This window comes from Xylocopa sonorina, chromosome 1 (genome assembly GCF_050948175.1).
Source record: "Xylocopa sonorina isolate GNS202 chromosome 1, iyXylSono1_principal, whole genome shotgun sequence".
Classification (NCBI taxonomy): Eukaryota; Metazoa; Arthropoda; class Insecta; order Hymenoptera; family Apidae; genus Xylocopa; species Xylocopa sonorina.
In genome coordinates this window covers 17,233,076-17,258,681 of record NC_135193.1, presented here as the reverse complement: position 1 = coordinate 17,258,681, position 25,606 = coordinate 17,233,076, and the positions used below count along the sequence as shown (strand labels likewise).

The 25,606-nt window shown below is 43.4% G+C and overlaps 2 protein-coding genes across 7 annotated transcripts in view; both read left to right on the top strand.

Annotated features, from left to right (window-relative positions):
- The first annotated feature begins 152 nt into the window (after positions 1–152).
- Ap-2mu (adaptor protein complex 2, mu subunit) lies at positions 153–3,609 on the top strand. 2 transcript variants are annotated; one of them, XR_013102060.1, is made up of 6 exons: positions 153–290; positions 821–1,201; positions 1,300–1,550; positions 1,632–1,888; positions 1,971–2,646; positions 3,306–3,609. XR_013102060.1 is itself a non-coding variant. In XM_076898654.1 (5 exons), the coding sequence occupies exons 2-5, from the start codon at positions 862–864 to the stop codon at positions 2,449–2,451; spliced, it is 1,329 nt and encodes a 442-aa protein (XP_076754769.1). In that variant the 5' UTR covers positions 153–290; positions 821–861; the 3' UTR covers positions 2,452–3,609. The 2 variants fall into 2 exon arrangements, 1 of the variants encoding a protein (XP_076754769.1); XM_076898654.1 differs by having other exon boundaries at positions 1,971–3,609.
- Positions 3,610–4,063: 454 nt separating this feature from the next.
- Camta (Calmodulin-binding transcription activator) overlaps positions 4,064–25,606 on the top strand; it is a 33,820-nt gene continuing 12,277 nt past the window's right edge. For 2 of the 5 annotated variants that reach the window (XM_076898624.1, XM_076898608.1), the window contains exons 1-4: positions 4,065–4,379; positions 12,690–13,115; positions 13,400–13,721; positions 24,525–24,616. In XM_076898624.1, the coding sequence (XP_076754739.1) occupies positions 12,882–13,115; positions 13,400–13,721; positions 24,525–24,616 (648 nt within the window). In that variant the 5' untranslated portion in view covers positions 4,065–4,379; positions 12,690–12,881. Of the gene's footprint in view, positions 4,380–12,689; positions 13,116–13,399; positions 13,722–24,524; positions 24,617–25,606 lie in introns of all 5 variants that reach the window. The other 3 variants (XM_076898617.1, XM_076898590.1, XM_076898600.1) reach the window with 3 other exon arrangements.

Here is a 25,606-nt window from a genome sequence, read left to right as displayed (position 1 = left end):
TATTTGGCCTATAAACGTAAAACTAAGGTATTTGAAAACGCAACAGTGGATAAGTAAATCTAAACTCAGAGGCAATATATCGCGGTATATTGTTCGAATTAATTGTTATTTTAATCTCAACTTATCCTAAATGTATGTGCTTCTGAGATACGTAGTATAAAGAAGTGGGTGTTGCTTTCGTCATTTGATAGTTCGCACTTGTATCAATAGGTTGGTACTGTTACCGTACGTTTCGGAGGCTGATACAAATTAGTATCGGTTATTTTTATTAATCGCTGTAAGAGTCATGCGTAAGTGATTTCTATAATTGTAAGATTCGTAATTACGAATAATTACACCTTATATTTCTTGAGGAATTCTCGATAGTGATAGTGCCTACGGTATAGGCCATTCATTTCCGATCAATAATACTAACCGTTTACAAGACATATTAGAGAACCTCAAATGTCATTTAAGAAAAGGGGCGTTATCCACTTCACTTGTTCATTTAATTGTTCAATGAAATATGTGATATACATATACATACAAAAGGTTCATGTTCATTCTTAAATAAATTGTATCTACCAATTTTGTCAAGTGTTATCTTTATAATACTCAGATAGAGTTTCTACAATACTAATCCAAAAAGATTTTTCTGTGATATATATATGTGTATATATACATGTACTTTTCAATTGGAATATTACATTAATCTTACTAAAAATTTGCATTATTCCATTTAATATTTTTAAACAAATTTAGGATCACAATCATGAACCGCTAATAGCCTTTAATGTCTGTGTTTCAACTTGGTGAAATAATACATATTGTTTGTTTATAGATTGGTTGTAGTTGAAGCAGTAAAAGCTACCCTCTGTCAAAATGATAGGGGGTTTATTTGTATACAATCACAAGGGAGAGGTACTCATCTCCCGAGTATATAGAGATGACATTGGACGAAATGCAGTTGATGCATTTCGCGTTAATGTCATCCATGCTAGACAACAAGTACGGTCCCCTGTCACAAACATAGCCAGAACGTCATTCTTTCATATAAAACGTGCTAATATATGGCTGGCTGCTGTTACGAAGCAAAATGTTAATGCTGCAATGGTGTTCGAATTTTTGTTAAAAATTATTGATGTTATGCAATCGTACTTTGGTAAGATTTCCGAAGACAATATCAAGAATAACTTTGTGCTAATCTACGAGCTATTGGATGGTTAGTATTTTAATATGTATGCTGGATTAAGAATGTCTACATATATGTAACATATGTTGATTCTATGATGTTAAAGGACAATTCAATTTTTTGTTTAGAGATCTTAGATTTTGGGTATCCACAGAATTCTGACACTGGAGTATTAAAGACATTCATCACTCAACAGGGGGTGAAATCAGCAACAAAAGAAGAACAGGCTCAAATAACTTCGCAAGTAACTGGACAGATCGGTTGGAGAAGAGAAGGTATCAAGTACAGACGCAATGAATTATTCCTTGATGTTCTTGAATATGTGAATCTCTTAATGAGCCCTCAGGGGCAAGTGTTGAGCGCACATGTTGCTGGGAAGGTTATTATTTCAAACTATCTAAAATTCCCAAACAAAGTGAGTATTTGAAAACAAATTAAAGATTTATTTTTACTGTAATAGGTTGTGATGAAGTCTTATTTGTCTGGGATGCCAGAATGCAAATTTGGGATCAACGATAAAATTGTTATGGAAGCTAAGGGTATGAAAGGGGGAAGTGGTTTAGCGAGTGCTGGAGATGACCCTACCGGTGCTAGATCTGGTAAACCTGCTGTCGTAATCGATGACTGCCAATTTCACCAGTGTGTCAAGCTTAGTAAATTTGAGACGGAACATGCCATCAGTTTCATACCTCCCGATGGAGAATTTGAATTGATGAAGTAAAAATTCTTATTAAGAATCAAATACAATTATAAAATATTATCCAATTTTATGACATTTTTTCTGCGCAATGCTTTCCAGATATCGTACAACCAAGGATATATCATTGCCATTCCGTGTCATTCCGTTAGTGCGAGAAGTGGGACGTACGAAGATGGAAGTAAAAGCAGTACTAAAATCGAACTTTAAGCCTTCTCTACTGAGCCAAAAGATTGAAGTAAGAGTGCCGACCCCGTTGAACACCGCAGGAGTACAATTGATTTGCTTGAAAGGGAAAGCAAAGTACAAAGCATCCGAAAATGCAATTGTATGGAAAATCAAGCGCATGGCTGGCATGAAGGAAACACAGCTATCAGCGGAGATCGATCTGCTTGAAACTGATACGAAGAAAAAATGGACCCGACCACCGATTTCTATGAATTTCGAAGTACCATTTGCACCCTCTGGATTCAAAGTTCGCTATTTGAAAGTATTTGAATCCAAACTGAACTATTCTGATCACGATGTTATAAAGTGGGTGAGATATATAGGTCGAAGTGGTCTGTATGAGACACGATGTTAATAACGTCTCATCACATTAATTGTAAATGAGTAATCTCCATGCATAAATACGATTTTCCCAAAATTACTCTTTGCGGCGCATATTTAGAACAGTTTTCTGCAATACTCAGATTAACTGGAAAACGGCTAAGGAACGAAACAACTGATACCAAGAGGGAAATATTTTGTGCCAATGTTTTCTGTAATCTGATTTCTGGTATGTTATATTTTATTGTAACGCAACTAGGTTCTTTTTAGGAACCTTTTGTGTATAAGATTTTATTCTCAGTTTTACTAAATTCTTTACGCATCTATGAAAGTTACCGTTTGTAATTTTTCGTGCATCGAATTAGATTTTAATCTTGATTGTAATGTATTACACGTATTACACGTCATACCTCATTATACATTACGTTACTATCATTTTTTTAAATCCTTTTTATAACACGAAAGATATCGCGACCTCTTTGGTATCGTTACGACGAGAAAATTCTAGACAATTGCTAAATATGAATCGATGTAAAATGCGCTCAATCGAGTTTAGATTATTGAAAATATTTGTTGTGATTTATGAAAGTGAATAGAGAATGTCTTGATTCATTGTAAAGGAATAATTTTGTCTCTCTATGTTAAACTTCATATGCATAATAAAGTATGTATGTAATTTAAATTGTTAATTGTTAAATGATTGGTTTCTATATTGTTAACAGTGAATTATTTTTTGCATTGTTCTTGCGAAGTTCCAATTCAAATTCTAACGACCAAATGGGAGAACAGTATGGTCGTCAAACGACAATCGTAACGATCATTTTCGAATGTTGAAATATTCTGCGGAAATTTGTATTAAATACTCACCATTCACGATTGTTTCTGCAGCGACCAGACCCAGAATTGCGATGTCATCTCGAATTTCATCTTTCTTATCCAAAAATTGCACTACCGTATGCACACCGAAATTATCGCGATAAACCGAACGACACCGCGGCAAAACGAACTAACGACTATCGTTCAAATTCCAAGTGGAGTCAAACCACGGGAGTCGAATTAATGCGCCTACGCGCAGTGATTGGTCGATACCGGTAAAATTTGAAATCGATTATGTGTAATTATATTTAACTGTGTACTTCTTAATTTAATGCATTCTTGCAGTAAAATAAACCTGCTTCTTTTATTAACAAATCATATTTGTAATAATTACTACTTCACAAATTGATTTCTTTCGAATAGAAAATTTTAATAACTAAGTCAGCCTTTATACCGGAAGTCAAGATTATAGAAATTATTTATAACGAATTTTTAAAAGAATTAAAAATATTACGACATTTTTCATTTAAATTACAGCAGAAAGACGTACATATGTAACGATCATAAAATAAACGAGAGATTTAATACATTTCAGCGAGATGTTTGTCAATTTAAAATAGCATTTTTTTTTATAATCGATCGAGTAATTGATTTGACGTGCAACAAATTGAATGTTGTCACGAACATCGCACGGAGAACGAAGAGACGAAGGGACGTGCCCTAATTAGTTTTAATCTGTTGGATTAATTAAGCTGGCGAGTGAATACGATTGAACCGGCGTGGATTTGAAGTAGAAATTTAAATTCGAAACGGAGTTTCTCATCTACATATCGGCCGCTTGGCTTGGTGGCAGAGCGTGATAACTTCGGCTTTGGCGCATGCGGTTCGCAGCCATACCCGTGCTCGTACCTGTCATGGATTCCAAGGATCGACCGCGAGCGCAGGCACGCGTGATTACACGATTTTATGCGTGAAAATCAACGGTACATCGAGAGACTCGTGTACGAAAGTAATGCACGATTATGAGCCGGTGGTAAAGTGGTGAATTTTCATTGATCCAAGTGTCGACACGTCGTAAACAATCGTCTCAAGATGAACTCTCTCGACGTGGGTTACGGGCCTTCTGTCACACGGAGCACAGATATCGTAAGTATTCGATACAATATCTCATTTAACCCGATAAAACAGATTTTTATACGCGATAAACGACACGATATACGTTTCTGTGACACAATTTACCGTACGATCTCTTCTGCGTTTTGTCGCCGTGCTACGTTGTCGTGTCTTGGAGAAATTTTCCCGAACGTGACCGATTGCCCACGATTGTTTCTCGCCTTCGATGACTTTCGGTGAATACAAAATTCTTGGAATTTCGATCAGTTCGTCGGCGTGTTTAGGTTACGCCGCGGTTGCGAATTGTATACGCTACGTCCTCGAAGTCTCGTGGCGATTCTCACCGAGCAGTTTTATGGGTACCGCTATTTTTAGTTCATACCGTAAACCTGCAGCTCTCGCATAAACGAAGGGTATCGAGAATTTTACAATTTTCATTATTTACCGGCACGTGTTGTCTAGCGAACTGTCGGCTCCGGGTGGTGTCAAAAAATGCGTTTCTTAAAATCCCGTGACCGCGACTGGTGTAATCGTGTCATGGCTCTACGTGAAACGTCTTGAAAGTATCGGTGTAATATCGGTGAGAAAGGTGCCCGTCCCGTCGATGACATCTTGACAGGAGTCAAGAATCCAGTGTAGTGTTCGATTATCGTTTTTGGCGGGAAATGAAAGGGGTACGATTATAATAATATGACGTGCATCGAAGTGTCAACGTGCAATGTGATTCATTAACCGATGACCGTTGTGTCTGGGCGAGCTCATCGTAATCAGCTGTTATCAAGAACATTGCTGTACGTGTTTCCTGCCACTTGTAGTTCTAGCGAGTTGTTCTCTGTCGTAACTGATGCCAGTCACTTTTACGGCTTCATTCCGCACCGAATTCTTACCATTGGACCAGCATCGTCTCGCGTTAACCATTTCTTTTTCCTCCTCGGTTATTTTATCATACATCTTATCGCGCTATATTGGAAACGATAATCGATATTCGGCCACCGGGCTGGGTGAAATTTTAAGTTTCACCAGGGGCTATTAAAAGACAAAAAGAACGGTGGTGCCTTAGGGGCGAAAAGCTGGTCGATTCAGAGCATACTTAGAAGCCAAGTTGTAATCTTTTGTTTAAAAGAAACCTTGCGCTCGATGCCCACACACACACACACACACACACACACACACACACACGCGCGTAAAGTTCTACAGAAAAAGTGAATTCGACTGTTCGACACATATAGTCGATCGTTTATCGCGCTAGTATTGTTGTCCTATGCTGCGTCTAGTGTACAGTTTGTACGTGCATCTGTCTCACGAGTTATTTAGGTACTTGCACGCACTCGGTTGTTTCACTACATGGACCATTATAAATAAGTTTTGTTTACTGGACCGAATCTTTCGGTACGCGATCTAGTTATCTGTCTTTGGTCGCATCAATAATTTCTTATTCCTTTTTTTTTTTCTATATTTTTTGCTAATGATCACAGATATATACACATGTGTATGTGTATGTGTACATAGAATTTCTTGGCACGGATAATGCAAGTAAAAGTAGACACAGACTTCTTTGGACTTGTTGAGTCGAACGTATAACTCGTATCATATCTGGCATCATATCGGCCGCTTAGAAATTGTATACAATTCCAAGATCATAGAACGTGGCTACACACGACACCTGTACGCGCACATAACCAGCTGTTTAAATTACGGTGAGTGTCGAGGGCGCACATGTGTAGCGTTAAAAAATACGAATAAATATGATAGACCATTATGTGTGAGGCGGCTGTCGAACGTGTATAGCGGTTATCTGCCGATAGAGCGGCACGTGCAACGATAATAATAGAACTCTCGGTGCATTCACATACGAGGGATACCTGTTGTGTAGTATGTTAAAGACACAAAGTTTCACGCTCAGGCTCACTTCAATCATCGGTGGGATTAGACCTTGTTAAATCGATATATCCAATCGAGCTGTGGTATGGTAAAATATGGTTTCGCGTCTCCGTAATATCTACGAACGGTGTACATGTTAATAAACTGCTCCAATTTCTAATATTATCTGGCATCGTTTGTTAGTTTATTATTGTCCAATAATTAATTACTGAAGCCAATTATCGTGGTTCGTCTTGTACGGTTTCCTGTCCAAGTGTTCACCCTTTGATGATCCAAACAGGCTGTATACATTTTTAGTACTTTCCCAGGTATCAATATCTTCTATTTAAAGAAATTAGGTCGACATTATCGTCTACGAGACATTAAATTTGATCGCTCTTAGAATCAGCACTTTGTACGCCACGTGCTGTCGTGCTCGTAATTTTTGATATATTGTAACGAATAAGTTATCCCCGTGGCGTCGTTTCAAGGTTTGTACGTTGATATGAATGTTTATCAACTGGCTTTTTTTTGTCCAAGGTCGCTTGCACGTGATAATGAAATTCAACTACAATTAGAAAGCACGTTGTAACCTAGAAATTCATTGTTTCCTGCCGTTAAATATAAATTTAATCATCCGAGCCATTCGTCACGAACAGTTGATTCGATGAAGAAGATACTAAAAATTGTGTGAAATTTCATTCCAATTCTATCGCGAATTATCTTTATTGCTCGCTCGACGACGTAGTCATATATATATATAGCATATCGAACAGCGGATATTACGTCTTTCAAGATTGTTTTTTTCTCGATCAGGTACCTCTTTATACTCTGGTAGCCAGGCTACCAGATATTACAGCTAAAATCCATGGCACTTTCGTGCCACGTACGTTGGATCAATGATAGGAAAGGCTGCGTTGCTAATCACGTGGTGTCTAACAAAGATAATTAGGGAATAAGGGTGGAGTTTGAGGAAGATGTATAAATTTTCGGATGCGAGTCAATTGCACGTCACAAGTAGCAGAATATAATTGTGCCGATTTCGTTTTTTTGCATTTTTCAAGTTTTCCATAAACAAAACGATCTGTACGATTTGACGGGTCCCTTAAGCGTTGACGTAACATTTTTTATCGCTCTGTGCGGAAACGCGCGTATCCGTTATCATTTCCTGCGTTATTGTAGAACGTGTATGGTATACCGTGTTCGGGCTTCTTTCTTGGCGAGAAACACACATTGTAGTCTCGCAAATGCCGCGTATAAAACCAAACAAATGCATCTACTTCGTTCGATCGAAATAAATGCATTCCAGCAAGCGCTCTCTCCGCTCGTTTCGATTTGCAGTAACGTTTATTTTATCGAAATGACACGCCGTCGAAGTATATATCGAATATGAACAGCGTTCGGTGTTCCCGTGCTCCGGGATGATTTGCTGGGAAAAACGATGGCGAACGATGTAACGCGATTGAATACGTTAATAGCAATTTGTGGAAAATGATGTTGCTCGAAAGGGCGGATCTATTTTTACGTTGCGTTAAATGGAGGCGTGCGAGGTCGTGGTCATTCATGTTTTATCATTCCCCTTATAATCGCCGTGTTTCCGCACGATTTTCACCCTTAATACGGTCATCGTCAATGTACCATTGCGATGTTACAAACGGGCAATTAACGTTACTACCGTAACGGGTTAAATGGTCGTACTCGGAAACTCAATTAACAGATCAGATACACGCAAATGAATTGGATTTGAAAAGACGGAAACGAGGGGAATTGGGATTAGTTTCTTTGCTAGTTTCGCACGTTTCTCGTCATTTCCGTGTAATATCGTTTTCCTCGAAAACGTCTGTATTCGTGGCAAACATATTTTTCGTTCCGCGTAGTTCCGACCTTTTCGGAGAAAAGTAGAATTTACTAGCTTTCCCGTATTTTTATTCGCTGCCGTTCACAATGCACTTCCCTTGGCGTGAGTAATGTCCAGCCAACTCGATCAATTTTCCCGACTGCTGCTTATGCTCCCGGCACAATTTCGGACGTATGTACGTACTTGTTGACAACCTACACGAGACTCGGGACGACTTCCTTCGCTTTCTCGACTGGCTGCCTCGTCGCCTCCTATCTCGCTCGCCAGTCGAGGTCGTGCTGGTGAACGATTCACCTTGCTCTTGAAAGTATCGCTCCCGGAAGTTATCGCGTCGACTTTGAAAAAGGCGATTCTCCTTCCAGTTCGGTGCTGCCACCTCCCCCAAAGGGTGGTGAGCATACGTCTAAGATAACACCTACTCGATCTGTCCGTCTTTTTCTTTAGTTTTTTACTTTTAAACTTTGACACCCGTGTTAGCAAACACGCGGCAGTGAAGTTAGGAAGATGTAACCCTTTACAGCGATAGTCTCTTCGGCTGAACAGGGTTGCAGATGGCCACGATGTTGTGTGCATTTCGGTAGGATATTAATGTTGGGTAAACTGAAATGTGTGGCAGACACGGGCATCGTAGGAAAGTTAAGGCAAACAAGTTCACAAGGGGCTAAAATGCTTCGTTCTTTTCCGCGAACTTTGCCTAGAGATGTTGGAAGTTGTTTAGGAAAAACAAGGAATGTTTTTGCTCGCTCCGTCTGTACGAAACTAACATACGTAAATTGTATTAGCTTGAACGTGCTAAATCAACGTGTATCAAGCACACATATTGTAATTGCGTTACGTACTAAAATCGATGATTAGTACGTAGCAAGTTTTTTTCGTAAATATTTACGTATGATACGCGAAGGCAAACATAGAAAAACGAACGCTCAACGATTTTTGAGCTTGGTAATTTTCCGATTTTTGAACGCGATTTATTTTCCGCGTATGTCTCGTTTGCACAATCCCTTATACATCGGATTCGTAAAAAAGTACGCGTCGAAGGCAAAGTCGAGAGTAAATAATGTAAAGATACTCGGATGACGAAGTCCTTTTCCAAAATTCAAGTCCACCACTCATCGTTTCCTCGGATGTACATATGTACCGTATGTACATGTATGGATGGAAACTAGGTCGGCGTCTCTCGAAGGTAGAATAAACAAATAATGGAAGGAAATATAAAGCCGAACGTTGTATCCCGACCAAAAGCAAAGGAACGCACTTTGTTGGTAATTTCATGCACGCGTGGGAGTTCACTTGTTTTCCATGTAGAAGAATAAGCTTATCCTCATGGTTCGATCGTGGCCTGTATATAGATACTTCTTTCTACGTACCGCGTTGTCACCTGTGAACGTAGCAGCAGAGTTGGTAACGCGCTCTGAAATTTCACGAAAATTATTCTGTTCAGCTTGTTGGACGTAGTCTCGTTTGCAGAAACTCGTCAGCTGTTATGTTAACCGACACGCGACACACGGAATTGATCGGCATTCCACACATACTGGAAAAGTGTTTCAGGTGTTTGTAGCGCGGCATTTGCGTGCGAAAGTATATCTTGTTTAGCAGAATTGCTAACAGCGTTTCGTAACCCGGCTAATTAGAGCTTCCGGATGACTGCTTTGAAACCGTGTCCATTTAAGACTCGTACGTCATCGAAAAAAATTGCGCCATCGGGATTTCGTTCGTTCATCCGGCGAGGCCGTGCGAGCCGTACACGTCCCGCTGAGGGCCGATTTTAAATTCAAATTTTTTTTACGATCGCAGACGCGTGCAAAATTCCCGATCGATTCGTTATTTATTCGATTGCTGTCGCTAGAGGAGGAGAGAAAAAAGCGTTGTTCTCGATTTCATATGTTATTCAAAAGTTGTCGCGATGTCGCGTGAAGTGCTCGTAAACTGGTTACAAGCTATCGTGCGCGCCTTTTTCCAAAATTCATGCCTTGAATTTCCCGATTCATGGGGAGAACGAAACTGGGTCAGTGCGTCTCAAAGGGAGGGCGGTTGGCTCCAAGGTGAATCGGAAAGTTAAAGCGAGCGAGAGAGATATTAAGAGGGTAAAGGGGTCCTAGGGATGGGTGTAACAGGCCGGAAGGGCGTGGAGGGTGATTGAACCGAACGAGAAACCATGACGAAATTCCACGTAGATCGTGCTCCTTTGTAAGCCACGTGCCTATCGCAGACGGTTGCTACGCCTTTTGTTGGACACTGTTATTGGTGCTTGATCGACCATTAAATTGGTTGATTTGCGATCAAGCAACCTAGCAAATAGGAGGAAGATAAGTGCGCGTGTCCGTGTTGCGTCAACTTTGCTTTATGTCACGTCAACTTTTGATACTCACTGGTTTTCTCTTTTTCTTTCCCGCAGATATACTTTTCCAGGGAAAAAATAGATATACATATTTTATGTTTAATTAAGAAGCGATAGTTTTGTTCTACCGTGGTAATCTTCTCGTGTGGAATCGTATTTTATGAGGGTTGAAATACGTCGGGGAATTAGGTCTCTGCTCTCAAAGTGGAGGGCAAGAGGGTAACTGTCTCCAAGGTGAATCCCAAACTTTGAAGTGTAGTAAAGATAGTGAGAGGGAGAGAGCGAGTAAGAGTATGAGAGAAGAAGCAGAGAGAGAGAGAGAGAGAGAGAGAGGATAAGAGCCTGGAAGGGCGTGGAGAATGATGAAATTCCGAGTAGACAACTCTCTTCTCTCGAGTACTTAGTCGTTATGGACTTCCGAGTGAGGAGGGAAATTTTCGCAGGAAGTGCGATCAGACCTCGCATTGTTTCGCTCATAGTTTAGCTTGGAGTGATTAAGGAGCGATTAAGCACCTCGTTTAATTAATTTTCGTTTGATTCTACTTTAATTCCGCGAATCTATTGTATGGAATTCTGGAAGAGTTTAGTTAAAATCCAAGCACGAGCGGGCCGGAAATTGAGTTTGTTTTCCTCAAAGGGAGAGTAACTGTCGTCGAGGCGAGTCGTGAAGTCAGGGCGTACAAGGGGATGGGGTCGTACGAACTGAGAGGGCGTGGAGGATGACGAAATTCCGAGTAGACCGTGCGCTCTTTTGTGAATTATCGGGTTCCCTTCGATTTCCGGATGAGGGAACCAGACGACGTTTCGCCAACAAGAAGTACGGAGGGATTTGGAAAGTTCTTAGCTATTCATCGGCGGAACAATCGAAAGTGTGTTCGAGTTAATCGGTACCATTAGGAGATGTTTGTCTTAGAATGCGAACCACACAAAGCTCGCTATCGATCGGTGAATTTACAAATGTAGGACGCTTGAACATGTTGTCACAATCGTGTAATGCTAAACAGATGAAATTGTGTTTCAGTCATACGGGATTGAGACAAGTTACTGCTGCTGTTCTAATTAGTTTGTATTTATGTCATTTACAAGTATTATAGAGAGATGTCTAGAAACAGCGAATTAGTCTATACTCAAAATGGAAGGGGACAGTTTGTCTGAGAAGAATGTTGATCGTTTTTCCTGTTTTCATCGAGAAACTGGCAACGTTGCTAACCCTATTGTTATTCGAATAATTTCAAGTCCCACATGCGTCTGTGATGGAATCGCTTTTCGGAAGACTTTGACTCAGTTTTACTGGCTAAATCTATGATAATGGCTGCCAAGAATCGCATGTATGATAATGGCTGCCAACTAGAATCAACCTCGGAAAGCCAACTAGCTATGAAGATATAAAAAATAGAATTGCGGATACTTACGCGGATTTGGTAGCGCGATTATTCGAAAATTCATGATAGTACATGGTAAATGAATCGATCGTTTCTCAAATACCAGTGGATACCCGATACACGTACGCCCAAGAGAGAAATAACATTTTTCGTATATACGGAGATTAATTTAAAAAGATATACGTTCTCCAGACGTGATTTTGGATACTCGCAACACCCTCGCGTGCTTCCGATCCAAGAACTTAATATCGCGACGTTAGTTGGAGCGGTTTCAAATGTTCGAGCCCGCGTATATTCATTTCTTATTTTTGTAGACGATCCATCATGAGTCCACGAAATCCCCCGTGACAACTGGCTATTAATGTATTTCATGCTTGTAGCTTTTTATCATTCCTCCTTCGGAATGCGCTTTAATTGTGGCAATTAAATGGCGCAAAAAAAAGAAATACTCTCGTCGGCGTAAAGGTTCGAATAAATGGTAGGTAATGCGCGAAACGAGTATTGCGAGACGTACCTATCAAAAACTGGATTAGATCTAAAAATTCGTATACCGACGTTTCAACCCGTCGTGTTCGATGTTTACTACCATATAGTCGCGGACGAGGGATTTAAAGTCAGGCATTGCTACTCATACTTTAGTAAAATAGGCTATAAAAAGTGATCGTCAAAGGTAGACACAGAGGACTGGTAAAATAATCTCATCGATTTGCCTTCCGAAAGAAGCCACGCTGGTACACGCTCGGATGACACGTTCATAAGAGAAAGAGAGAGAGAGAGAGAGAGAGAGAGAGAGAGAGAGAGAGGGAGAGAGAAGGGGGAGGCCATGGCATGGAATAGGATGGGAGTAGGATCATCCTTTAAGACGACAGCTTTAATATCGGGTATCTTCGTGTACGTGTGTACAGGAGGAGCAGGTGGCAGCAATCGCGCTGGAGCTTTAAGAACCGAGGGGCGGAGGCTGGAGAACGCATTTCCCGTCGGATACTTGGATCAGCCGAAGAAGGAGGATCGTTTTCAAGGAAGCTTTCGTGCAACCTGTGCACGTTCTCCTTCTTCGTCAGTAACAGCAGGGAAGACTTAAAAAGGGGACGGTGAGGATGAGGCAAGTAGTCGTGCTGGAGCCGGCTGGCAGCGTTCTGGTGATCAGGCAGACTTCCCTTGGCGGCAACGTCACTACCGGTAACACCAATTCCAATGCTGGATCCAATAACGCTCACGAGACCCATGGGCTCGCCAATCACGCTGCCGTGTCCACGATTGCCTCCAATGATCACAATCAGAATCGTATCGTCGTCGTGCGTTCATCCTCCTCGACCTGCATGACCACCACGGTGAGTGAGTCGATTAATTCATTCTGTGATTGACAAAATTGAAATTGGATTTCCCTATTGGATAACTTTGCGTGACCTTGTATAGGTACTTGTGCTGGAGGTTGCCTCTGGAAAGAACAAAGCCGATTTTCTTATCTAGCCGCATTAATATTTGATTAGCTAGGATTTCGTTTCTCTCCCCTTTACTTTCGACACGCGCACGCACACACTATACATATTTTTCCCCCCGAATAAATGTTTCATCACGATGACTAGAAAGTTCTTGCGATCTTCTATCGACAAAGGTTCCACAGAAGACGTCCAACATTTTTCACCAGGCCGACAATCATTCGTCCGCGAACGGTAACAACATCAACATCAACGTTAACGGAAACCTGAACGGAAACTCCGGGGCGATCGGTAGCAAAACATCGACGAAGGTCGGGGTTGCCAGTGGAGGTTCCAAATCCAACGAGAGAAACGATCACCTTAGGAACGATCACAAGAGCCAAGAAGGGATCGGTACCGGTGAATCGAACTCTGGATGTCGTCCAAGGACGAGTAAGGAAGCTGCTCACGAGAACGTCTCCTTAGACAGGAAACTCGATGGCGCGGATCCCATCTCCGGTAAGTACTTCCGCCATTACTTGCTTTTACCTTTGACAGACCAGCCGATCCCGCCGTGAATTATTTATTCCTCTATCGGCCGTCTACTTCTTAGGAGCTAATAATTTACTATTGCTAGATAGTATTTATGCATCGAGATGAAACTACCTCGCGACTCTCCACCGTTACGATCCTCGATTTCCACTCGATGGAAACGTTTATCGAGTTATGGCTTTGTGTTCCTGTTTGCGATTGGAACGACCCTCGTGCCTCGATTCGAATCGTTTTATTTGTCGTCGATGGAAAATGGGACGGGGCAATCGCGATTTTTGTCATCGTTGGATCGTAGTAGTCGATCGTGCTCGATCGACAACGGGCCACACTCGGCGAAAGTGCGTTCGTTCGACGAAGAAACGGGCCGCGGTGTTTCGATTCGACGAATGCTCCTTTGTGCGAGGGAACAAGTTCGGTAAACGGAGGCACGTACACGCGAAACGATCATTTTTTTGTTTTATTATCCTTCCAACGACTGTTCGCAAGCCTTTCCCGTTCCTTTTCTCGATATTAAGAAACGGCTTCTAAAAGAGTATTTCCAACGTGGCACAGGTTTTCGCAACACGACAAAGCACTTTAATAAAAGTTCTTAGCAAATTGAAGATCTCGTGACGATGTATCTTATCTTATGTATTGGTAGATTAATTAACCAGATAAGACAAACAGAAAGTTTGATGCATTTCAGGATACGAAATAAAATGATGACTATACATATACATACATCAGGTGGAAGTTATAATACAATATTGTGAACAGAAAAAAAGCATCGTTTAATATGTGTGAATTTTTTTTCGACGAACCACCTTGTTATTTCAGCTTTTCCTACTTTTTCGCCTCCGTTTCAATAGACGAGAGCGTGTTGCCAGAGGAAATTCAGAATTCTGTGCATAACACTGTCGGATTTTATGCAACGAGCGCGCTCTTTAATTCTTCCCCTTTAAGTCTCGTATTTAAATTTTAAATGAAGCTCATCGATCGAATTTCGTTCGGAATCAAAACTATTTAAGCCTGCATGAATTATACATAGTTTATATTAACTTCCACGACAGGGGAAACAATTACTCGAGCTTCGTATTAATGAATTTTTAACATCACCGCGGGGGGTTGAGCGTGCTAAGTGTTTCGTGTACCGTCACCTAACGAATAATATGCATACTTATTGATTCGCGAGATCCGAAAATATCTCGCGAGCATATGGAATTAGTCGAGCGACACTCGCGTTCAACATTACTTTTTCACTTCTTCTCTTTCTCTTGTATTAAAAGCGGTGTTTAGACCTGAAAGAAAAGGAGAGCGTTCTATTTTTATTACGTCAAGGATCCCGTCACTCGAAGCAGGAGTCTGGTTAATCTTTTGAGAGAAAAAAAAAAAAAAAAAAAAGAGAAAGAAATCCACTTCCGAGGCCTTCTTGAACATTTTTTTTTTATCCGGATCCTTCTTACGAGTGCCGTGCTATCAAGCTCGTATAATTTTTCTGCCGCTCTCTTTCTCTCCCGCTCTCTTTTTTCCATCCTGAACTTCGGCGTCACGTGTTCTATTCTTCCGTCGTCAAAGGCCTACCACTTTATCGCTCTGTGAAGTGACTTGCTTGTTCCACGTTTCCAGAATTCAATGTATGCACGCGGTATGCACATGCAGTCCTAGTTACACGTAGTCGTCGGAATATACGTAGCGTGACAGAAATACACGTAGTCGTGTTCAATTCGTCTCGAAACATATTCCACGAATGCGTACTCGCGAACGAATCGCCAAGTCGATTGGTCGTAGACTCCTGTTGGTTATGATAACGACGAGCGCGACGTAAACTATCGGAAAACGCACGGCGTAATATTATAATGTCGTAAGTGAAACAATTGAAACGTTTTTTGGTCGTCGAGTGTTCCGGAGAGGGTTGGGAGGCCTCGTGAAACGCTAGGAGCTATTTTCATTCTCTAGTTACGTTGGGACGGTGGATAGGGTGGTTGAAAAAATGTTTTGCTTCGAATCCACGCATGTAGGTCCGTATAATGCTTTTACTGAAAGTAGGACAGCCAGTTTCGATCTTGAAACTACCCTCTTCTCGACTCGCTGGAATTTCACGATCCGATGCGTTTTTGAAATGTTTTAACGTCGCGTGTACAACACTGTCGTCTTCGTTTTGTTGAATGTCGAATATAAAACAAAGGTTCTCTCACCCTCGTTGTGGAAAGGGAACGAGACAGATAAATGAGAAATAAATAGGAACAGTCCTATAGAGGGAATATCGAAGCGAGTTCTTATGCAATCCAGGTTTCATTACAGTTTTAAACTTGAACGTAAAGTTCTATCAAGTCCTATTAAGGAGCTTGGACATAAGCTGCTTCGAAAACTATTTTTGACGCGACAAGTACTATCGACGCGTTACGTCGGGACGCGGACACAGGCTTTCACAAACTCGTTCATCGTTTCCTTTGTGCGAACTTACCGAATGTGTCGCATAAATAAAAAATCAGCATAAAGTACGATACAACCAGCTATATACACAGATTAGAAGTTGTAAAAAATTCTTTTGACGTTCACCTTGCTATAGTTCCACCTTAATGGCTTTCCTGGAATAACAACTATACCGGTCGTTAACAGGAATTATATTTCCTCTCTCCGGAAACCATTGTTAAGCTGGCTGTCTTCCTTATCGACTGGTGTAACGGCCCAGTTTGGACGTTCCAGGACTTGCAGCTCGCAACCCTCCATTGAAACACCCTCGAAAGAACTGCACCCTGGCGGGTAAGCTCCGATGGGGATAATTCCTAGTTCCGGCAATATCCGCCAGAGCGGCGATTCTGTCACCCCTCTGCGCACTTGTGCCTGATTTGCACGTGCAGCAGGGTAGCTTTAGAATTTTTGATCCCTCAAGGAAAAGGATCCTTTCGTTATTTCTTCTTGCAACCCCCTCTCTCCCTCCAGGCTCCCGTTCCTCAATCGATTTTCACAGAATCTCATTTCTGCCCGAAGGTCGAACCAGCCAGGCAATCGAGCGGATCTCGGATCGTAATTCCTCTGCTGCTAGACAACGACTGATCGTCGGAATTTAATGGTCGGGTATCTAGAAATTACTATCTTCGTGCAAGCGTTGGAATGCATCCTCCAAACAGAGCGTCGCTGGTTGGCTGTTCTGTACACACATATGCCTTATACCAACGACCATCCTAGCCTATCCCTGTCTATCCTGCCCTATCCGATCGCCGCTGACTAGGTATCGACCTTTCGAGGTAGCAAGTCTTCCGTTTCGCTCTTTGCCATCCACCCTCTCTCTCCCCCTTCCCTGTCTCTCTGTCTCGATCTGCCTTTCTATTCGTCTTCTCTTCTATAAAATCCCGCTGGTGTCCCTCCTAATTCCCCGCCCTTCGGTACCTTTAGTTCTCCTTACGTCTGTTTTTCTTTTTGCCCACGCTCTCCCGAGCTGGTCCGTCTTCATTCCTCTCTCGTTCATTTCCTCGAGGGGATCCTAATTCGAGACGTTGCGTTTAACGACGATAGACTACGACTTAGCTGTTAAACGCGAGCCTCGCGGTCCCTGGCAGGAAGTACTGAAGCAACTCGACGAATCCGAGCACGAGCTCCTTCGGACCCGGCGATCTTATTGATTGTCTTAGCTTTCCTGCCGTCACGCTCTCTCTTTCTCTCTCTCTCTCTCTCGCTCCCTCTTCCACTTCGCCTGGCCTGCACGCGGGAACACTTCCACACGTACATACAGAGACGTTCTCGTTCTTCTCTGTCTCTATCTCTGTCTACCTCACGCTGGAATAGGTACACAGGAATTTTCTTTTTACCCTCCCCTTTACGCCTCCTCTTCTTCCAACCCCTTCAACTTCTCTCTCTCTCCTCTTCTCTCAAAGAGTCCCATTCTCAGCCTCCTCCCTCTCTCGTCTCTCTTGTTTTCTTCTCCTGGTTGCGCGACGAGGCTATCGTCGTCGCCGACTAACGACCGGCGACTTACGTGTCCGGCTAACTTTGCCGCGTGTTCGCCGAAACGAAGAGCGATCTACGTGATAAAGGGACAACAGAGCGGCCGAGTGGGAGATAAAGGGGAAGTTTCGTACCGAGTGAAAAGGGGAAGGCAAAGGATTGAAGGATGGCCGAGGGACAAGAAGAGAGCGAGGCGGACAGGGAAAGAGGATGGAGAGGGGAGTAAGGGAGTGATAGTTGGACAGGAGCCTCTGCCAACGTTCTATTTAAAGCTGTGGGGGTAGCAGCAGCTAGCTGACTGGTAATTTACGAGCTTATACCAAAAAGTTGGACACCTTGGGGATGGCTCCGCACTTTGACACGTGACCTAGTTTTATCGAGTTACGTAATTGATCGTCTCGCGCCTGCCCCGTTTGCATCGCGGAATCTACGAGGCCGAATCCCCTTTCTCTTTCTTTCCACCCTCTTTTTTAATTTCCCCTTGTTATTATTTCGATCCTGCCTTTTATTTATCCGGTTTCGCTATTCCCTCCGAATCTTCCTACTGCGATGCTTTTTCCTTTGTGCCACTTCGATGTGAAACTGTGTAGTTGTTTCGAGAAAGTTTGCTGTTTGTGTACAACTTGTCACATAAGAGTAGCCCGTGGTTTATGGATCACGCGTGATACACCCGTTAGTTGGGATCTTCGAACATTTATCTAACCGAAGGTTTTTAACACGACGAAATGCTGGTTTGTGAAAAGATGTTAAGGGTAGACATATTTTTAATTGCAATTACTTTTTTATTCTTTGAGGACGTTAGACAAAGCGACAGGGGATGAGCGAACAACAGCTCTATTAATATCGCGTTTAACGCACGAGAAGACCTTTCGGTTATTAGCCCTTTTAGCTTTGCGTGCTGACCTAAATGACGTGCAATTTAAAATTCGTGCAACATATTGATCTTGAAAACGTCACCACCCCGCCGTCGACTCCCGGTGATTTAATTATTTTTATTCACGTGCCCAGAGGGGCTGTTATAAACCGCGATGATTTATCACTGTTGATTGTCCCCTCTTGTAATTGGAAGCTTCCTATCAGAATGTGAACGCAATTCTCAAAACGGCCGGCTATTCCGTGTTCTTCTATGGGCGAAACGATAAATCTGTCCTGAACGAATTCAGCTATGTATAACGTTCCATTTCGACGGTTAGTCAGAAATTATGCAGCCACGGAGCATACGAGTAAACTCGGCGCGATACCAAAAATTAGTTGGCGGTCCGGCTCCAGGAAACAATAGAGATCATTCTTGACCATACGTTGGTTATAAGCTAGAGAATTGTGCACCTTATGTGTTCCACTTTCGTCCTTCTACTTATCTATAAATAAGGTCCCGTCTCTATTTTCCGCGATCTTCTCTATTTTCCAATTATCCCTCGCCCACCATCTACCGCACACGTAGGTCGAATGTTCAAGCAGGTGTAAACGCACGCGGGATCGTTTCATCACGCGATGAGTGAAGCCTGATGGAGGAGCGATGGGGGTGGTTTGAAGAAGAAAATAGTGAACGAAAAAGGTGGAGAGAGGAGAACATTTTCATTCCATTAACAGTGACATCGTTATCCCAGATAAAAAAGTAAGCCCGGAGATTCGCGTGGTTCTAAAATAATACACAAGGATTGTCGATAAATCGACACCAAGGGGTAGGGGGTGGCGCATGGATGAAGTTGTCCAGAGGCATTCCAGGCTTATTTCATTTCGTCAGCGGATCTCGTTACGGGATCCGCTCAATTACGAGTTCCTGGATAAATTACGAGCTTATGCGAGAAAATCTACGACCCCACCGTTATCCAAGTACCACCCCTCTGCTCTGGTGCTCTCGACTGCACATGCTCTCCACACGTGCGTCCGTGTAAACAGACTGTACACGCACACACGTTTCCGAAAGCCTAATTCAGACCTAACGAGTTATACAGGCCAATTCACACGTATTACTCTCTGCGTGGCGATGTGTGCGCGAAAGCGCCGCTTAAATCCATATAAATACGTGCCCACGAATCCATCCATTAATCAGATTCGCGATAGGGGGACTCGGCGGACCAGACGCCCGAGTGATTTCAACCCCCCATCCCTCGTCGGCTCTTTTTCCGGCTTTCCCCCCGTTTTTTTTTTTCTTTCACCTACACCTATAGGAGGTCCGTTTGCAGGGGTCACTGGGAGATGGCAGCACCTCCATTAAAATTCGACGCGAACCTTCTGCGAGAATCCAATGTATGCTGTGTCATGTCCTGCTTATAGCTCTGTACAGCCTAGGTTGCAAGTCTGCAAAAGGTACGGCTGTCATTGTACGTGTGGAAAATACGTGTGTAGGCGCGAAGGAACCCGCCTATAACCCACTACGGGCCCGTAGGTTGTGAGTGGAATATGGTTTAGGGGGGTTTCAGGGAGGATGAGGTCCACGGGCTTCGCCTATGTGTCCCCGGACGGGAGAATCTGCTCAACATTTTTCTCCTCCATCGTTTTTTCTCTCTGTCTCCGGAGAGAATTCGTTTTTTCCCTTCCTCTCGCTTTCCGCTCGTTTTTTCTTCTTCTACGTTGAACTGTTCTCGATTTGTTAACTTGTAACGCGTTCGATTCGCAGTCTCTTTCGTTTTTTTTTTCACCGCCTGCTGGAGATTCTACGCTCAGAGCGCAAATATTGATGGCAGCTCCGAGGAACCTCCCTGTTGGCGGTAGGTAGGATGTCAGGTGTTCGATAAATGCTGAATCACTGCAATTTTGCATTTTTAAAGTCCTGCCCCTTCTGTCCTAGTCTATTTCCCTCGGCGGAGCACGCTGGAAATTCCCCCGGAGAAAGAATGTGGGTTGTCCCCCGTTCTTTTACCCTTTGATTTCCACAGTGTAAAGCCGATTTATCGTCAAATTCGGGGGGAACGTTTTCTCGCTTGTCCCAGTTAAACTAGCCCCGGCTAATTAAAAAAGAAGGGGAAAGGAGGGAAAAAAACCGGAAAACAAGGAAGTTGTTTCTCGCACTCGCGTGTTCGTCCTTTTTTTTTCTTTTTTATTTCTTTCCCTCCACCCTATTCGGAATACTTTACGCGGAGCGGTTCTCGAGGGTTCCCGGGGCGAAAGGCAAAGCCTCGTAAATCCGGCAAAGAGAAAACCACCATCGCGGAAAAGCACGAACGAGTCCGGGAGTCGTTAAACGCTCATACAGGAATTATCCTGCATGGTGTTCTAAATGCCGCAGAAGGTCGGATAACAATCGATTATCGCGGCTCGACACTAGAGCGCAACACTCCAGCAGCGTTCCCAGCGTGCAGGATGATCCTTGCCTCCGTAGAACGGAACGGAGATGGTAAAGGTAGAGAAACGTACGCTTAGGCATTAATTTGCATCCTCGGTAATCCTTAATTTACAACTCCAGCGGAGTTTTAAGGGATGGGGCGGTACGGGGGTGGGGATGGTCGGGTAGCATCGGCGAGTTCTCCGCGGAATTGGCTCTCGGTGTGCACTCACACCTTTTGCCAATGAGAAACATGTAGAAGAGTGAGAGAGAGATAGAGAGAAAGGGGGAGGATGGTCGGGGCGTACGGTAGTGGGGTGAAACCAAGGGGTAGAGGGAAATGCGAGGTAAAGTGGGGGATGAACGTTGAAGGTGCAGCAGACGGGAGAGGGTGAGAGGTAGAGAGGGGTAGAAGGAAAAGGGATTCGGCAGACAGGGGCTGTGGCTGGGGCTGGATAATCGGACTGGTCCCGTTGGTGGGGGTTGGGGGCTATGAAATGGTGGAATAGGAAAGGGGTAGGGGACAGTCGTGGAAGGACGAAAAGAGGGGCGATGGACGGAGGTCGAGAGTCGCGGGTTGGCTCACTCTGCGGCTCCCGCCGCTCGGGAGCAGACACGCGGGGCCAAAGACTAATTCGAACCTATTTTATTAACAAAACAAAAACATACATATTTGTAAATAACACTAAATAACACGAAATACACACGTCTCTCCTAAAGTCTCTTCAACCTACTCTACAAAAAATACGAAAACTCTTAGACCTCTGTATAAAAAAAAAAGAACAAACAAAAGAACACGGAACGCAAGCGACAAAGTAACTATTTCCAGTCCCTAAGCGAATCGTTACGAAGCCTATAACGCAACCAAAAAGGAGGATTACGTTTGAGGATAAGGGGAAGAGTAAAGGCAAAGAGAGAGGGTCTTGTTTCTGAAGCTCTGATCACTGGTGGTGTCGGCGAAGGAAAGGCGCGCGTGCGAGAAGGGAGAGCAAGAGTGATAGGGAGAGAGAGGGAGAGAGAGAGAGTGTGAGAAAGAGAAGGGCGGAAGGGAAGGAAGGAAGAAAGGGAGGAAGAAAGGAAGGAAGGAAGGACGAAAGAAAGGGAAGCAAGGAAGAGAAGCAAAACGTGAAAGTAAAGGATTGAACGCGGAAAAGGCGATCGTAAAACGCGTCAGCTGCGGGCGAATCTCTTTTTAAGTTTTCTCTGTACTGTGTGACCCTTACATTATTTTGTCCCTCCGATAGGGACAGGTTCAGTGTTGTAACTTAGGATATAAGAAGAATTCGAGCTCCTGGAACGCACAAGGAAAAGGAAACGGAATAAAAGAGGAGAGACAGAGAAAGAATAAGATCGAGAGAAAGGTAGAGAGAGAGAGAGAGAGAGAGAGTGAGTGAGAAAGGGAGTGAGCGAGAGAGGGAGAGAGAGAGAGAGAGAGAGAGAGAGAGAGTGCGTGTGTGCTTGCGTGTGTGCGTGTGTGTGCATGTGTGTGTGTATGGGTGCACGGCTGTGAAACAGAGAAAGAGAGAGATTCGTGGAAAGATCCGAGAACAAGGATTCAAACGGGAAGAAACAGAAACAAGGTCGAAGAGGTAATAAAGAGGACACTAAGAGATAGGGTGGTAGACGAAGAGGAGAGAAAGGAAGGAAGGAAGGAAGGAAGGAAGGAAGGAAGGCAGGAAAGAAAGAAGGAGGGAATTGTTCCGGGTTAACCGCGAGTATAGAATACAATGGGGCTCTAGTTTTTTATACTAGTACGAAGAACAGGAAGAAAAAGACGGAAGAGTGTATAAAGGAAGGAGAGAAGAAGGCGAAGGTCCGACCTTTACCGCGGTATCGTTTCCACGCGTCTGTCCGCACGTGTGTTATCCGTCGTACGTCACGTCGAGAAACGTCTGCAACGTCTGTTGTGAATACATATTATCTCTCTGTGACTGTTGATTTCTTTTTTCAAGCGACGGTCCCTAAATTAATTGACATTTTACAATCGAGGGTAGAACAATTTGAAACGAACAACCTGGCTCGCGTACACGATCCTTTGGGGGATATGTCCTGCCGTTCTAAGGGGAATCACCACCCACGTGCACGAGCCTCACGCAGAGGACAACGTCAAGCGAGTCGTGTTTCCATCCTAGAACCCGGCAGCAAGCTCTCCTGACAAAAAGAGTGCCGTCGTAGCTTGTCACGGTCAAGAATCGCGAACACCGACCACTGTCGGGTCGCCGTATCAGCCGCACACTCGTCCAAGTACACGAGGAGCCTGGGAATGCCTGCGAGAGCACAGAAACGATCGCGGCACGCGTATGTTCAAGGACGATGACGATCGGCCACGATCGGTAAGATCCAAGAAGCGGTCGCTCTGACGAGCGCCACGGAAATGGCGGGCTACAATCATTCGAATCCACAGCGTGTCGTCTATCACGCGACCTACCCGACGCCTCTCGCACCAAGTGAGTCCTTATTCTCGTCTGACACGGCGAGGGTTATACAATTTCACCCCTGTGTGCCTTTTCGACTCGACGATAAGGGACTAAGGGGTTAAACGCTGCACAAACTGGCATTTTTCTTTTTACATTCCATTATCTTTCTGATAGTTGAAGATGATCTTAGTCCTCTCTTTGCTGGTCATTATTTAATTTAGAGCTTTTTCTTGAACGGCTTCTGCTTCTGCTTCGAACCATTTTTTATTCATCTTAGATCGCGATCTAGATGAGAACCGCTGGAAAAATGCATAACACGGCAAAGGTATTGGCAATAAATTGTCAGGGACGCGAGAAAGTGCAGCTGCACTACCGGTGATACCGATAGCATCGTAGTAGGGAAATCTGGGGTGGTATAGTGAAATATTTCATCCAACGAACACCCGTTTCCTTAATATCTCGAAATGCCGATACGCGTAATTTATTTCGATAATTTATGCGTCGGACGCTTCACGTTTAATGAGGAAGCTACGAATTCTCCGGAAATTGGAAATCTTTTTTTCGATGGTCTTTGATAGCGCTGTCGTAGATTTTCGTACGAACAGTTCTTAGCTAATAGTTTCGGTGCGACAGATTATGTCACGTGCTCCAGAAAATCGATCGTTTTTGTATTTTGAAAACGTGAACTTTGCTTAAGCTTTCCATACATTATTTCCTAAAAAAAAGAAAGAAGGCGTTCATTCTATATTCTTTCCTTTCTTTTTTTTCTTTCGACGAATCATGTGTTTGAATTCTCGGAAATGTAATATCATGCACGTGAGAGGTGCATTACTTTTAAAACTGCTGTTTTCTTGCTCTTGCACTCGGATTGTATTAGTATTACGATCGATAACGACTTCGATCCGTTGCATATAAACACGACTAATGATGTGTTATGCAAACGTCTATGCTTTCGTCGAAATAAATACGCGAGCACAAATTACGGCAACTCGCGTGATACGAGAATAATCGGACTAGTTAACGCGTGTACGATAAAGGTAATTGAAATCATTTGGATATCAGGATCCGTTCTTTTTTCGCCAAAAAAAAAAAAAAAACAGAAAACGAAAAAATTCATACCCGCTAGAGTGACTTTTTTCATCGCATTCCTTTCCGTCTGTTTAGATGGAGATCCGATAAAACTTCCGGAGAATTTGGAGACCTTGCCGCGAGCTGAGCATTTTCCAACCCAGAGGCACCGATGGAACACCAACGAGGTGAGTTGGAAACTGATTATTTTTAATTCCAAATTGTGTACGAAACGTTCCGGGCAACGGTTGGACTTTTGGTAACCTTCCGGATTAAGAGAGGGGAGGGAGGAAAAAAAGAGGAGAACGGTGCTCTCGAGCAGAGTAAATTCAACGACGCAGAAAGTTGCGATTAAAAACAAACAGGTTAAAAGGCAAAAAAAAAAAAAAAAGAAGTAACGTCTCGGTCGAATTCCAACAAAAGAGCGTACGGTTTCTAACGGCACCAACTGGATACACATTTACACGGCGTTTTCCAGTAGGCACAACTGTAAAGTAAATAGCGACGTCGCAACGCCGTTGGTGGTTAGAGAGGATAGATGCTATCCGTCCGTGTGCAAGCTCGCATCGGTGTGCAAGGGTGCACATACCAACACGTGGAGCACCGTGCACTCGTAGGTGTACCGATGTAGTCCACTGCTACTCTGACCCCGGTCGGCCTCCGATCAATAGCTGGAGCCAGCTAGAGAGCTTAGCCGAGCCGAGTTGAGTTTTCAGTTCCGTCGAGTCGAACCCAATTGCGAGCCTATGCTTGCCCCATTGCAATCCTTTCCCAGTGATAACTCTACCTCTCTCTTTCTTTTTTCTACGAATCTCTCCTTCATCGAGCCACCCTACCTCTAAACGGTACCGGAAATTAAGGGTACCGAGGAGTCTGAAGAAAATCACCTCGCTCGAGCCGATCATTCGGAGAAACCGACCTCGTCGACTCTTATTCCCCTATCTATCGTTTCACGCATTGTCTGCAGGATTAATCTCACGGCCCGGGAGAAGTTTCGGAACGATTTTGTTCGGAGATTATTGTTATCGCGAAAGTTCGATTCGCTCGTTCCAAGGATTTCCACCGGTTCACCTTTAATTGATCGTCGAGGGTCGACGATGAAGCGTGGAAGCTGCCTCTTGTTTCCCTTATCTATTGTCGCGTGTAATATGCATCGCTAATGAGGTCAACCTGGAACT